The following is a 16,172-nucleotide window of genomic DNA, read 5'->3' on the forward strand; positions in this document are numbered from 1 at the left end:
TAACAAATAAAGGCTTGAAATATCTCACTTTGCATGTAATGAGTCTATATAATATATTAGTTTCATCTTTTAAGTTGAATTACTGAAATAAATGAACTTTTGCACCATATTCACATTTTTCGAGTTTCACCTGTAAATCATATTATCAAATGATGTATGTCAGTTGCTAATAGCAGGAAATAAGCCACACACACTAGTTTCTGTATTAATGCAGAGCACTTATTAAACTCTCATTAAAGTGATTCATTAATGATTTAAAAGGGATTATCAAAGAAAATATTCAGACTACCAAATAAGTCCGCTTACAGAAGTTTATGCTCAATGAACTCCGATGAATGTGACTTTGAATGTGAATTCACTTTATAAGTTATGAATCCCCGGGGGAGAAACTCTTTGTTCTGAGGTTTGACGCTGTTATTCTCGCTGTGAGCGCTGACTTTATCATTACGGTGGCGTCATTTTATATTCATTAGGTGTTCAGCACATTATTAATATTTCAGCAGCACACTGCATGTGATATTTGACAGAACCCTGTAACCTTTCATATCTGCAAATGAGGATTCATAAACCGTTCGACGACGTATCATCGGAGACTTTACAGCGGGGAGCGTGAGATTGCGGATCACGTACCCAGATTCCCCCGAGGCCGGTGCGAGTCGTCTGGGTCTGAATGCCTCTCAGGAACGGAAGGTGAAAGTACTTGGAAAAGACCAGCAGAAGCATTCCCTGCATCCTCTGAGACGTGACCTACACACACACACACACACACACACACACACATTCAACACAGTTCCTGCAGCATTGGCTTTAAAGGGGTGGTTGAGTATGATTTCACTTTTCTAACTGTAGTTAGTGTGTAATGTTGCTGTTTGAGCATAAACAACATCTGCAAAGTTACAACGCTCAAAGTTCAAAGCAAAGGGAGATATTTGCTTTTAAATAAATAGTTTTTTAAGGACTACAACAAACGGCTGGTAGAGACTACACGACATTCCTCCCGGGTTAGTGACATCACCAACCCTAGAATTTACATAAACCCCGCCCCCTGAACACGACTTACAGATTATCAAAACAGAATATGCTAATCAATAACTAGAAGATAACTACACATAAACTCCATAAATTCGTCAACTAACCATTCAGAAATGTCCTGTTGCTTCTACATGTTGTCACTTCTTCTTGATTCTCTTCATCATTGTCTGACTCCGGTTTGAACATAAAAGGCTAAAAGTTTTTACATTTTCAGTGCGTGTGTGTGTGTGTGTGTGTGTGAGGTAAAAGCAGAGCCATAGAGAGAAAGAGTTGCGACACTCCCATAGACCTCCGTTGTAAAAAATGGCGGCGCTTTTAACCGCCTACTTCCGGGATGTGGAGATCGGATTAGTTCCAAACACTGTCATTTGTGCGTTGAACCCCATTCACTTACATTGCTGCGCGTCGAGTTGTTCCAGAGGTAACTTGCTGAAATATCGACCTCTTCTGAATTGTCAACTGTCTATATTGTGGCCCTTTGCGATGCTTAAACTGGTCTTCATTTGGTCTTCACACACATAGCAAAAATAATACACTCCCCTACACCCAACATCTCAGAACTCAATGACAGAGCAATAGCCCGCCTTGCCCGGACAATAATAACAGACCCAGAGCACCCCCTCAACTTCCACTTTACTCTCTTGCCCTCCGGGCGAAGATACAGGACCCTAACATGGAGAAGGGCTCGTTTCAAAAAGAGCTTTGTACCATCTGCAATTTCAATCCTTAATAGGCTATAAAGTTGAACTTTCACTGTGTGTTGCTGTTGTTGTAGTTGTTGCTGTTGTTGTTACATGCCAGTTGCGTGTGCTGTATGATAATATGTGAGAACAAATTTCCCGTTAAGGGACAATAAATTATCTATCTATCTATCTATCTATCTATCTATCTATCTATCTATCTATCTATCTATCTATCTATCTATCTATCTATCTATCTATCTATTTGTACATGCACAGCGTAATTATTTATATTTATAAGCATTTATTAAGCATTGACTTCGCCAGCTGTGAAGGTAGCATCTAATTAGTTCGGTAATGAATCACTGCCACCTTTATAGCAACTTTTATTTAATTACATTTTTGGGATATACTAACTTTTCATTTGTTGTCTTGAGTGAAGCGGCTTGTGAGAACAATGCTGGACCTCTAGGATTGTCATGGCCATCACCAGTCCTGTCTGTTTCATGGATCACCTGCCCCTGGTTTTTGTTTTTCTTGTTCACACACACATTAACACAAGCACACATTTTTGTTGTCTGTCATTGCTTAATAAAAAATATTTTATTTGTATCAGTGAAATTCGTTTTTAATCTGTTATAGTTTCGATAATATGTGTATGGCTTAATCTTACAATTAAATTCTTAGTCTTAACATGATCATGTTTCACGTTGTGGTCCTGGGGGTGGACACTTTCATCAGAAGAAGTGAGCTAGCTTCTAAGCGAATTCTGAACGGACCGCCACGGCAGACCTCTGCGTGATCACGAAGGTAACGTTAGGCTAATGGCTGAATCGGAATTTATAAGCAAAATCACGGGAATCAATAGCCTAATACAGCCCAGTTGTGCTAAAATAAATATCATGAGACGTCCATCATCAGATGAATGATATGGAAATGTTAAGTTAAAGCCGCTAAAGCCTGTGCAACTACTATGCGAACATGAACACTAAGCTTTTCCCTCCAAAAATATAGCCTAAAACTTAACTAAGTAATATACAGTACCTCGTTACCTCTCCAAATGCCAAACTGACATTAACAAAATGCAATAACAGCTGAAAAAGTACTTGGGTGTGTGTTTTATTTTATATTTTCCGTTCAATAATGCAATCGCTGCTCTCTGTCCCATAGAAGAACATGACAGCCAGCGTACGGCTTCAGGGTATCTGCACATTTTTTAAAGTAAAATTTAAGGCTTTTTAAGACCTGAAGAAATCAAAATTAATACCGTACATTAGGGGTGTGCAATATTAACAAAAATATATCTCGATATTTTCAAAGTTTTGTTGATAATAATTAGATGATATTTTACTGAATTTGTACTGGTACCATGCGCTGGTTTAGGCCTGTTGTTGATATTAGACTCACGAAGATATTAATATTTAACATACTCTATGCAGTGGTCAGTTCACAGTAGTGACTGAAATTAAAAATGTTATTAAGGGGCAATATTTGCCACCTTAAATTGATTTCCAGGGGCATTTTCACCTAAATATGGAAATTATTTCTAAACGTACTTAGAGGTATGCATCACCTTTTATGTCAAATTCTAACATTCAAATTAAATTATATTAGAATAATACAGTAAATTAAATAATTAAATTAAAATCCATCCTTGCAGTGCAGAGGTGACAATATTTACACTTAATTTACAATTGCATAAATAAAGCTATTCAATATTTAAATATGAAATTATTTATAATTTGATCATTTTAATTAAAGGGTACTTTAAATATGCAACTAAACCCGCCAGTAGGTGGCAGTAAGTCACTGTCTTAATAAGCGAGTTCTTGGAGTCATTTATTCAACAGATTTGTTCAAACGGCCGATTCATTCATGAATCAAATGATTCGTTCAAAACGCAGATTTCAGTTTTTAAAAAAGAATCGCTGTCTGTTGGACTAGTTTCATTATGAAATTCTCGTCGGCGAAATAAAGGGGGAAACAAAATATTGCCAATATAAAAAGTAACACACAATGTTAACTTTATTGTTAATTTAACTGTTGTATAAAATAAATAGCACATTTGCAATTGTGCACAGGATAACGGCACTCTTGCTCGTGATATTCTAATATAACAACATAATATGATATACATATAAGACAAAAACTCATTTGGAGACATACCTATAACTGCACTGACACATCACACAGTGAAAGCAAGCATGAGAGACAAATGCGATGTCAGCTCGCACTCGCGGTGCCTCGTACGTAGTTAAAACAATGATTACAATATCATCATAGTTCATAGACAATCCTAAACCCAAAGAATGAACTATTGAACTGACATTTACTCGTTCTCTTATCCTCTCCTCTCGCGTGCAGGAGACAGACGCAGGCTAATACGCTGCCGTAAATGACGCGAATTGTCACGTGAACAAGCAAATCCACGAAGATAGAATAATAAAAAATTATACGTACGCTAATTAGATGGTTTTCATTTGGAAAGTATTTAGATACGTCTAAGTCAAAGTGTCATCTAAAATTTAAGACTTTTCATAGGTAAAAATAAGACTTTTCATAAGTAAAAATAAGACTAAGACTTTTTATGGCCTTAAATTAAAAAAATCGAATTTAAGACCTTTTAAGACTTTTTAAGGATCCGCGGGGACCCTGGGCTTACATGAACCACGTGACGGCCATAGCGGCGACAGCAAAGAGTGTCGCAACTCTTTCTCTCTATGGCTCTGGGTAAAAGGACACAAGCTCTTGTAGCTCCGCCCCCTGTACCGGGAGCAGCAGCTCATTTGCATTTAAAGAAACAGACACAAAACGGTGTGTTTTTGCTCACCCTCAAAAAGTGACAATTTTAACATGCTATATAAAAATATCTGTGGGGTATTTTGAGCTAAAACTTCACACACACACTCTGGGGACATCAGAGACTTATTTTACATCTTGTGAAAAGGGCATTATACCACCCCTTTATACAGAGAAAACACACAACCTGAGTAATTGCTTGCTCTCTCATTTTTTGAGAATTTTTGACAGGATGCGTATGGAATGGGACATGACCACTGTTTTCAGTGTTATTGGTAAATGAAACTAGTAAGAATTGTTTTCAGTAATTAATTCAGAAAAATGCTGGGTTGTTTCAACCCATGTTTGGGTGAAATATGGACTAACTCATTTTTTTTTATTACATTATAAAAACCAACGGTTGGGCTTGTCCATATTTGACCCAAACATGGGTTGAAACAACTGAGCATGTTTTTTATAATGTTGAAATAAAACTGAAATGAAATATACTACGGTAGATGAAAAACTTTAACTTTAAATACTTAAATGAAAATTAAAAATGCTGCCTAGGCAACTAACTGAATAAGTTTTAAAATGGCTAAAACTATAACCGAGATTTTAAAAAATTATTAAAGCTAAAAAGAAATATAAAAAAAAACTTATAAAATGCTAAAAGTATGGAAGCTTGTTTCCGCCACAGAGTTAAAAATAATTAAAAAGGTAATAAAAAGGCGACTTTTTCTCTCATAATTCTGACCTTTTTCCTCGCAATTGTGAGTTTATTTCACAATTCTGAAAAAAGAAGTCAGAATCGTGAGATAAATCGCAACTACCTATTAAATCGTTTTATTCCATGGCATAAACAAGCTTCTATACAAAAGCACATAACAAAATTACTAAAACTAAAATGGAAATGAAGACTGAAGACTAAAGATATAAAAAGATGAATATGCCATACTTTATCCTACTGAATCAGGGTTATTATTGCTAACTAAAACCATAAAAACATTTAGTTACTATAAATGTTAACTAAAATAAAATAAATATTAAAAAAACTTACATTTATTTTATTTCAGCTAATTACAAAGGAACATTTTTTGTTTTGATTAACTTGAAGTGCTAAAATAACTAAAACTAAATAAACTCGAACTAATAAATCCAAATTCATTAAAAAAAACTATATAGACATATCGGTAACACTTTACAATAAGGTTCATTAGTTAATGTATTAACTAACATTAACTAACCATGAGCAATACATTTGTTACTGTATTTGTTAATCTTTGTTAACGTTAGTTAATAGAAATACAGCTGTTCAATGTTAGTTCATGTTAGTTCACAGTGCATGAACTAATGTTAACAAGATTTTAATAAAGTTAGTAAATGTTGAAATTAACATTAACAAAGATTAATAAATGCTTTATACGTGCAGTTCATTATTAGTTCATGTTAACTAACTAACCTTATTGTAAAGTGTTACCGACATATCTAAAAGCTGAAAAACTACGGTAAAAAAAATAACAAAAACACACAACACAATTACTAAAACTTGAACTAAATTAAAGTGAAAACAGAAAATATATAAATAAAATCTAATTCAAAATATGAACTAAACTATGAACTGTACTACACTGATAGGAAAGGCCTGCGGTGCGACGAGCGGCACTGGAGCGTCCGGTAACAGCGAGATGAACTCAGCAGAAGTGGCATTATAACGTCCCTCAGGAGACACGTCCGGGATATAACACTAGCCTTCTGCTCACCCTGCAGTGCTGGACATCTCAGTCAGTGTGAAACACACTACACACTGTGTTCAACTATACAGATGTGTATGAGGTTATTTTTCCACAATGAATAAAATAAATAAAATGAGGGAGGAGTGTAACTGATGAAAATAGAAACATGACAGAGACAGAGACCAGCAAAGAGATTCTCAACCTCAGCCACTCACTCAGTGTTACATAATGTGACCCCTGAGGCCCTGTGTGTGTGTGTGTGTGTGTGTGTGTGTGTGTGTGTGTGTGTGTGTGTGTGTGTGTGTGTGTGTGTGTGTGTGTGTGTGTGTGTGTGTGTGTGTGTGTGTGTGTGTGTGTGTGTGTGATATAGTGTTCACTCCATTAGAGTACGTGTGTGTGTGTGCGCACGTGTGTGTGTGCGCTGTTAAGAAGGAACATTACTGACCAGCACATGTACTATAGTGTTCACTCCACTAGACTACGTGTGGGTGTGTGTGTGTGTGTGTGTGTGTGTGTGTGTGTGTACTATAGTGTTCACTCCACTAGACTACGTGTGGGTGTGTGTGTGTGTGTGTGTGTGTGTGTACTATAGTGTTCACTCCACTAGACTACGTGTGGGTGTGTGTGTGTGTGTGTGTGTGTGTGTGTGTGTGTACTATAGTGTTCACTCCACTAGAGTACGTGTGGGTGTGTGTGTGTGTGTGTGTGTGTACTATAGTGTTCACTCCACTAGACTACGTGTGGGTGTGTGTGTGTGTGTGTGTGTGTGTGTGTGTGTGTGTGTGTACTATAGTGTTCACTCCACTAGACTACGTGTGGGTGTGTGTGTGTGTGTGTGTGTGTACTATAGTGTTCACTCCACTAGAGTACGTGTGTGTGTGTGCGTGTGTGTGTGTTTCTGTGTGTGCGTGCGTGCGTGCGTGCGTGCGTGCGTGTGTGCGTGTGTGTGTGTGTGCGTGCGTGCGTGTGTGTGTGAGTGTGTGTGCGCTGTTAAGAAGGAACATTACTGACCAGTACATGTACTATAGTGTTCACTCCACTAGAGTACGTGTGTGTGTGTGTGTACTATAGTGTTCACTCCACTAGAGTACGTGTGTGTGTGTGTGTGTGTGTGTGTGTGTGTGTGTGTGTGTGTGTGTGTGTGTGTGTGTGTGTGTGTGTGTGTGTGTGTGTGTGTGTGTGTGTGTGTGTGTGTGTGTGTGTGTGTGTGTGCGTGTGTCTGCGCTGTTAAGAAGGAACATTACTGACCAGTACATATCCGAAGGGGCTGAGAGCGTCCATGCAGACCTCGCTCCACTGGTCAGTGAAGAGAACATCTTTCAGTCGTTTGTTGATCATTGAGTTCACTTCCTGTAAGCTGAGAGGAGAAGCGTGGAAGAAAGCACAGGAGAGAAGTAAATGGCGGTCAGTAAAGCTTAAATCAAACACTGAAAAACACCAGAAGGGAGAAGTAGAAGAAGAGACCTTATGGCGGGCGGTAGATTATATCTGTACTGTCATGCACAAGATTATGATCGTCATATTATAGCATTATATCATCATTATTTGATCAATTCTGATGAACACTTGTTTAATTATGGTCATATCTTCACCTATGCTCTAGTGTACGGATCAGAGATCCTCCTGATCTGATTAAAGGGATAATACAACCAAAAATTCAAAAGTTGTTCCAAACCTGAACGCGTATAATTTTTAATAAAAAAAATAAAATTAAGCAGCACAACTGTTTTCAACATTGATAATAATCATCAAATCATCATATTAGAATGATTTCTGAAGGATCATGTGACACTGAAGACGAGTAATGATGCTGAAAATTATATTAAAAAAGAAAACAGTTATCTTAAATTGTATTAATATTTAATAACTATGATAATATGTAATAATAATTTATAATACATAATATTATTGTTAATATACATAACAATAATAATATGTGCACTATTTGTTTTTATGTTGTATTTCCGATCAAATAAATGAGTCTTCGTAAGACTTCTTTCAATTGGTGATTTCTGTTTTAAATCAAATATTAAAATGTGAAATTTTTAATTAAGGCCATTATTAGCTATTTGAACAACCCTGTAATATTCAGCCAAAATATTTTGTTACAGGGTCGAATGGTTACAAAAGAACATGAGCTGAAGAAGAAATGTTATGGGTTATTATTTATTTATTGAAATTATAATGTCTATCATTTACAATATGTAGGGCAGCCATAGGAAAATATAATTTCTTGAAAGTTCAACAGTAACCGTTGTAAATACAATAAAATAGAATAAAAAAAATCGAAGCTTTTGCCCATTTTCTGAACATGTGTCAGTAGGAACAGATAACTGAGACTAAATAAAACTCAGAAAAATGATATAGACATATTAAAAGCTAATTACAAAAACACACCACAAAATTACTAAAACTTTAAAAGTAAATAAATAAAATATATCAATTAGGGCTGTCAAAAGATTAATCGTATCCAAAATAAAAGTTTGTGTTTACATAATATATGTGTGTGTACTGTGTATAATTATTTATATATATATAAAAACACACACAATCATGTATACATTTAAGAAAAAATGGTTATATTTACATATAAAATATTTATATATAATATAAATTATATAAATGTATATACAGTATATAAATGCAAATATTTCTTAAATATATACATGAATGTGTGTGTATTTATACATAATAATTATACACAGTACACACACATATATTATGTAAACAAACTTTTATTTTGGATGCGATTAATCGCGATTAATCTTTTGACAGCCCTAATATAAATAAAATCTCATTCAAATTATTAACTAAAGCATTTATTTGTGCTGGTAGCCAAAGGAAATATATAATGCAGTAACATTGACAAATGCGGAACAATTAGTTCATGCGTTCATGACATCAAGGCTAGATTATTGTAATGCTCTACTGGGTGGTTGCCCTGCACGCTTAACAAACAAACTACAGCTGGTCCAAAAAGCAGCAGCTCGAACCAGGAAGTTTGACCATATTAGCCGTTAACCGTTGTAAATAAAATTAAATAAAAAATCTAAACTTTTGGCCATTTTCTGAACATGTGTCAGTAGGACTGTGATTTCTTGTCATATCGAGCAGCTTTCACAAAGAACATCAGTGTGAGTCTCACCCTATAATGTACATGTCTGTGTTCCCGTCTCCAACATGCAGGCCCAGTAAAGCAGTGATGTCTTCGGGAGGCATGGCGGAGCCCACGTTCCAGGTGATCATATGCACCCTGATGGCAGAGAGACACATTAGAGAACGCCATGTCTACAGTCCTCTGCTATCGCAACTGCATTACGAGCCGAGTCATGTGACTCTGTGTACATGTGCACCTCTTCACTCACGTTTACATCATTCTGATCATTCACTAAGAATTGTGCATATTTTCACCGCCATTCTTCACATACCCCAATGCACAGCACAGATGATGAACTCTATATATGTGAGCCTGGACCACAGAACAGTCACATGGATTTATACATCATCTGAAAGCTGAGTAAATAAGCTTTCCATTGATGTGTGGTTTGTTAGGATAGGACAATATTTGTGTGAGATGCAACTATTGAAAATCTGGAATCTGAGGGTGCAAAAAAAACGAAACATTGAGAAAATCTCCTTTTAAAGTTGTGCATTTATGTTCACGATTGTGCTGCATTCACTCACAAAAATACATGTTTTATATATTTACGGTAGGAAATGTACAAAATATCTTCATGGAACATGATCTTTACTTAATATCCTAATGATTTTTGGCATAAAAGAAAAATCAATAATTTTGACCCATACAATGTATAGTTGGCTATCGCCACAGATATACCCGTGCGGCTCCAGACTGGGTCACATATGGTGGGTGTGTTACTGGTCAAGCTCTTCCAGCGCACATGGATTTGTTCATTGGCTCTTTAGTATCTGGCCTCAGTCGTTTTTTCAGGGACGTGCCTAAAATGTCCCCATTTCAATGTTTTCAACCATCAATATACCGCATTATTGTTTCACGGTTTTGTTTTTTTGTTTCTTTGTCTTGTCATGTGATTCCCTGTTTGTCATGTGATCCTGCCATGTGTCTTGCCATTTGTTAATCGTCTTGATTATTGTTCACAGGTGTTCCTTGTCTTGTAATTAGTCTGTGTATTTTAGGCCCAGTTTACACGTACATGGTTGAAAAACGGAGACATTTCCCTTCGTTTACAAGCAAACGGAGAATTCGCCTCTGAAAACGATTCTTTCTAAAAACTCCGGCCAGATTGGAGATTTTGGAAAACTTTGTTTGCATGTAAACTGAGAAAAACTGAGTTTTAGGCAGCCGACGTCACAGTGTATGACTATTTTTGGGATTCTGATTGGCTGACGTGGGCTTGAGCTTCTCGTTACACTGTCACCTACAGGTTGGGCATGCTCTTGACGGCATATACACGGGTTCATGTAAACGAACACTTTCCTGAAAACTGACAGATGTGCACGATGTTATTTTTGAAAACGGAGAGAGGGTGAAATGTCCGTTTATGAAAATAGCCGTCCACGTGTAAACGTAGCCTCAGCCCTCATGTTTGCCCTGTGTCTTTGTCTAGTATTCAATGTTTCATGTCCTTGTTCCTAGTTCTGAGTTTTGATGCCATGCCATTGTTTTATGTTTATGTTTTTTGAAGTAAAGTTGCATTTGGGTTCTCAACCAGCTTGCCTCCAGTGGTAATTCATAACACTTATATTCATGTTGTCAACATGAACACAGTTTCTTTGCCACCTCAATGTAATGACTTATTTATAAATTTGCACATGACAAGTCGGAGTGGAATAGGTGCGGTTAGAGTGTTTACATGCCTGTTTATTGTGATTTAAATCGGCATACACCATATGTTTAAAAAAAAAAAAAAAAAATTTAGTCTTTTAAAAAGGCACCTGAAATAATAAACTAATTGCAATGTAGTGGTGTCAGAAATTTCGGTGTGGGGTTGCACATATTGCTCATAATTTTACTCATTCCCGCAGATTTTGTGCTCTAACTCAAAGTACACGCACATAAAGCCGCCTCTCAGCACTAAATTTAGTTCTTCTTTTCAGCTAATTGCGCTTAAACAGTCTAATACACACAACATAATGTCACAATGTCAGTCTTGGCGAGTATGTTTTAAGTGAACGTGAACAGTTGAGAAAGAAAACGCATGTGTAACAGAGTAATGCTGCGTTCACACCAAACGCGAATAGAGCGTCAAATTCGCGTCTAGTTTGACGCTTGAACATTTTGAATGCATAAAAAGCAAGCGTTTGAAGCGAAATTGACGCGCGTCCGAGGCGAAATCCGCTTCTTGTGGGAGAGGCGAGTGCTAGGCGGTGTCTGTTTGCAAGAAAGGCCGCGAAATTTAAAAATACTACTGTTATTGTGTCACGAAATGTAGTTTTAAGAGTTGTTCAGTCGAGAATGTAGTTGTTTAAAGCTCAAATCTGTGGTTTGTTTATAAAGATAGCGCCTATTTACAAAATTTGATCTGACGTTTCTGAGATCCAGACGATCACCGGGCGTTCAGCGCTCATCTAACCCGCCTGAACAGCCTCACCTCGGCTAGTGCTCCTGACGTCTGCCGCTGGTAAACCAGAAATGTTTAAATTCACAATCTATAGCTTCGGTTCTATTATATGAAACATATAAGTTAAAATACATTAATGACTCGTTATAACGTTGGTCAAACGACTTCTTTAATTATGAGTTTTTCTTCATCTCATTCAGAAATGTATGACTGCAAGTGTTCAGTGTCACATTCATGAACATATAGCTGAACAATGTCATTCCTTCTTTCACGCAGGCATTTAGTCATATTACAAAATAATTTATTGAGGCCAAATATTTAAAATTACATTATAGTCTGAAAAGCGGGCCTGCCCCCGTTTATTACGTCACTTCACCAGCAGCAAGCAGGCTCCTGATTGGTTAACGGAGGCATCAATTGATGCCAAAGTTAAATATTTTCAACGCGTTTCGCTCCAGACGCTCAATTCGCCTCATTCGCGCGTCAATTTGTGTCTACCGCTTAGCGCTAAACGTCTCATTCGCGCCGCAGGACCTCCAGATGCGCGTAACCGCGTCTTTACATTGACTTAACATTGAATTCACTCGCACCAGACGCTCTATTCGCGTTTGGTGTGAACGCAGCATAATGGATCCGCCCATGAAGTCTTAAAGTGACAGCAGCCTAATATACCTGCTACCAAATTATGAGATAATATAAAAAATATCTATATGGCAGTTTTTCCCTATGGTATTGATGTCAAAATTGTGGCCAGTGAAAATGCTGAGTGGCTTGTAACTTTGGAAAACCACTCGCCACAGTGGCTGGTGAGCTAAAAAGTTAATGTCAAACCCTGTATATATTATATACAAAATTCAACCCCGCAAAGTGTCTGGTAGGAGAGACTGCGATACACACCTCTGCTGAAATACACACACATTTGGCAGGTTGGCTGGTGTTAATGTCATCCTGGTTACAACCATTATGATCTTAATCACATCAATTTGATCAAAGTATTGTGTTTACATGAGGGACAGTTTAATTGCGATATTGCCTAAATCTCATTATAATCATATTATCAGTGTGCATGACACTCGAAAATGTTTTAATATGGTGCAAAAGTTCATTTATTTCAATAATTCAACTTAAAAGGTAAAACTAATATATTATATAGACTCATTACATGCAAAGTGAGATATTTCAAGCCTTTATTTGTTATTATTTTGATGATTATGGCTTACAGCTTATGAAAACATCAAAATTTGAATATTGTGAAAAGCTTTTATAAGCTGTAAGCCATAATCATCAAAATAATAACAAATAAAGGCTTGAAATATCTCACTTTGCATATAAAGAGTCTATATAATATATTAGTTTCACCTTTTAAGTTGAATTACTGAAATAAATGAACTTATAAATACAGAAATAAATGACTGTATAAGAGTGTGTGTTTCCATATCTTTAGTTGGGACATTGAGCTTGAAGACATGTTTGTGCCATATTAATAAATAAACAAGTGAAAGAAATGAAAAGGGAGTAAGAACATGATCAGGATAATTACACATGCTTGTGATGTGGACAGCGTTGTTGATTATAACGGGAGCGACCTAGTTTTGTCGTGTCACATCACGTCACTCCATTGCAGTTAAAGATGTTTATAAATCATCTCATTTAAGATCCAAACAATGAATATATAAATATTTAATATATATTTTTCTCAATAATTCCACCAGCATCCCTTCCAGCTTTATTTCCAAGAAAGAGAATCCTCTTATATTCTTATCTAAGTGTGTGTGTGTGTGTGTGTGTGTGTGTGTGTGTGTGTGTGTGTGTGTGTGTGTGTGTGAGTGTGTGTGTGTTTGTTTGCGTGCGTGCGAGTGTGTATGAGTGTGTGTGTGAGTATACAGTGCTATGCATAAGTTTAGACACCCATGCTAAAGTTGCCTAAAAAGAGGAATAAAAAATCATCTTTTGGAAATTTATCTTAATGCCTTAATTTAAAAAATGAGGAAAACTCCAACCTTTAAGGACACCAATTTTCTTTGTGAATGAATAATGTATCGTAAAAAAATAAATGTTCTTCCTTAAAATACAGGGTGCATAAGTTTGGACACCCCTATGTTAAATTCCCATAGAGGCCGGCAGATTTTTATTTTTAAAGGCCAGTTATTTCATGGATCCAGGATACTATGCATCCTGATAAAGTTCCCCTGGCCTTTGGAATTAAAATAGCCCCACATCATCACACACCCTTCACCATACCTAGAGATTGGCATGGGGTACTTTCCATAAGATCATATCTCAATGCAAATTAAACCAGCTTTTAGGCTAACTGAAATTAAACCATGTCAATCTCCAGGTATGGTGGAGGGTGTGTGATGATGTGGGGATATTTTAATTCCAGAGGCCAAGGGAACTTTATCAGGATGCAGAGTATCCTGGATTCATGAAATAACTGGCCTTTAAAAATAAAAATCTGCCTGCCTCTATGGGAATTTAACATAGGGGTGTCCAAACTTATGCACTCTGTATTTTAAGGAAGAACATTTATTTTTTTACGATACATTATTCATTCACAAAGAAAATTGGTGTCCTTAAAGGTTGGAGTTTTCCTATTTTTTTAAATTAAGGGATTAAGATAAATTTCCAAAAGATGATTTTTTATTCCTCTTTTTAGGCAACTTTAGCATGGGTGTCTAAACTTATGCATAGCACTGTATATGTTAATAATGCAATCCTTCTCTAAGCTTTCACCTCACTAATGTGCACTGTTACTGAATGTGTGTGTGTGTGTGTGTGTGTGTGTGTGTGTGTGTGTGTGTGTGTGTGTGTGTGTGTGTGTGTGTGTGTGTGTGTGTGTGTTTGTTTGCGTGCGTGCGTGCGTGTGTGTGTGTGTGTTTTCTAAATGCGTGAGTAAGTATATATGTTAATAATGCAATCCTTCTCTGATCTTTGACCTCATAAGCTAAGAGAGAATGATGTGCACTGTCACTGAATGTGTGTGTGTGTGTGTGTGTGTGTGTGTGTGTGTGTGTGTGTGTGTGTGTGTGTGTGTGTGTGTGTGTGTGTGTGTGTGCGTGTGAGTTTGTGTGTGTGAGTATATATGTTAATAATGCAATCCTTCTCTAATCTTTGACCTCACTAATGTGCACTGTTACTGAGTGTGTGTGTGTGTGTGTGTGTGTGTGTGTGTGTGTGTGTGTGTGTGTGTGTGTGTGTGTGTGTGTGTGTGTGTGAGTTTGTGTGTGTGAGTATATATGTTAATAATGCAATCCTTCTCTAATCTTTGACCTCACTAATGTGCACTGTTACTGAGTGTGTGTGTGTGTGTGTGTGTGTGTGTGTGTGTGTGTGTGTGTGTGTGTGTGTGTGTGTGTGTGTGTGTTTTCTAAATGTGTGAGTAAGTATATATGTTAATAATGCAATCCTTCTCTAATCTTTGACCTCACTAATGTGCACTGTTACTGAGTGTGTGTGTGTGTGTGTGTGTGTGTGTGTGTGTGTGTGTGTGTGTTTTCTAAATGTGTGTGTGAGTGAGTATATATGTTCTTAAAATGCAATCCTTCTCTGATCTGTGACCTCATAAGCTAAGAGAGAATGATGTGCACTGTTACTGAATGAGTTCATTATAACCGCTGGCACTGCGCTCGTGACATATTTCCATTTTCAAATAATCCGGCTCGCTAGTTTCCAGTCATGTATGTTTTCCATGTGCTGCAGTCGCCTTGTTTCCTAAACGTCTTTATCAGGAGACGGCAGAAGAGAACATTACTGTGTACAGAATAATAATGCAAGCCCAGCAGATCTGATAAAGCAGGAGTAAACACACGGTTATTTCAACAACACACATCAGCGGCGGAGGCTGACGGGGGATAGTGAGAGTGTCGTGCTTTAAACTAACAGCAATAAGATCAGAACAAACTCACCCCTTTATTTATTTGTATTAAATGTACATATTAAGCACTATTTAGCATCATTTTTCATTGAGAGTTATTTTGTTGTATGTAACTGACTTTCAGAACGATTTGTCCCAGCTGATGAACGATAAAAACATTGACAGCCAATCAGAATTCATCATGTTTTAAAGAGCTCGAGTATTTAAAGCGGCAGCTACAAAACTGCATTATGAGCTCAGAATACACAGAACGACACACACACACACACACACACACACACACACACACACACACACACACACACACACACACACAAGCAAATCATGTTTATAAGTCCCTTCTCTAATTCAGGTTAGTGGGGAAACGCACTGTTTGGGGTCAGAAAGATTTTATTTTTTTAGTAAATTAACACTTTTATTCTGCAAGGATACAGCGAAAGTAAAGATTTTAGTAAAGATATTTAGTAAAGATTTTTGTATTACAAAAAAAAAAAATCTATTTCAAATAAATGCTGTTATTTTTGAACTT

General features: G+C 36.8%; 1 protein-coding gene across 1 annotated transcript in view; it reads right to left on the bottom strand.

Moving 5' to 3' along the window:
• Nucleotides 1-16,172, bottom strand: part of inpp5jb (inositol polyphosphate-5-phosphatase Jb) — a 41,866-nt gene that overhangs the window by 17,261 nt on the left and 8,433 nt on the right. The window contains exons 3-5 of the mRNA XM_079606000.1: nucleotides 9,372-9,479; nucleotides 7,475-7,583; nucleotides 631-747 (exon numbers count right to left, since the gene is read on the bottom strand). Coding sequence (XP_079462126.1) covers nucleotides 631-747; nucleotides 7,475-7,583; nucleotides 9,372-9,479 — 334 coding nt within the window. The remainder of the gene's footprint in view (nucleotides 1-630; nucleotides 748-7,474; nucleotides 7,584-9,371; nucleotides 9,480-16,172) is intronic.

The sequence above is a fragment of the Phoxinus phoxinus genome, assembly GCF_949152265.1.
Source record: "Phoxinus phoxinus genome assembly, chromosome: 3".
Taxonomy (NCBI): Eukaryota; Metazoa; Chordata; class Actinopteri; order Cypriniformes; family Leuciscidae; genus Phoxinus; species Phoxinus phoxinus.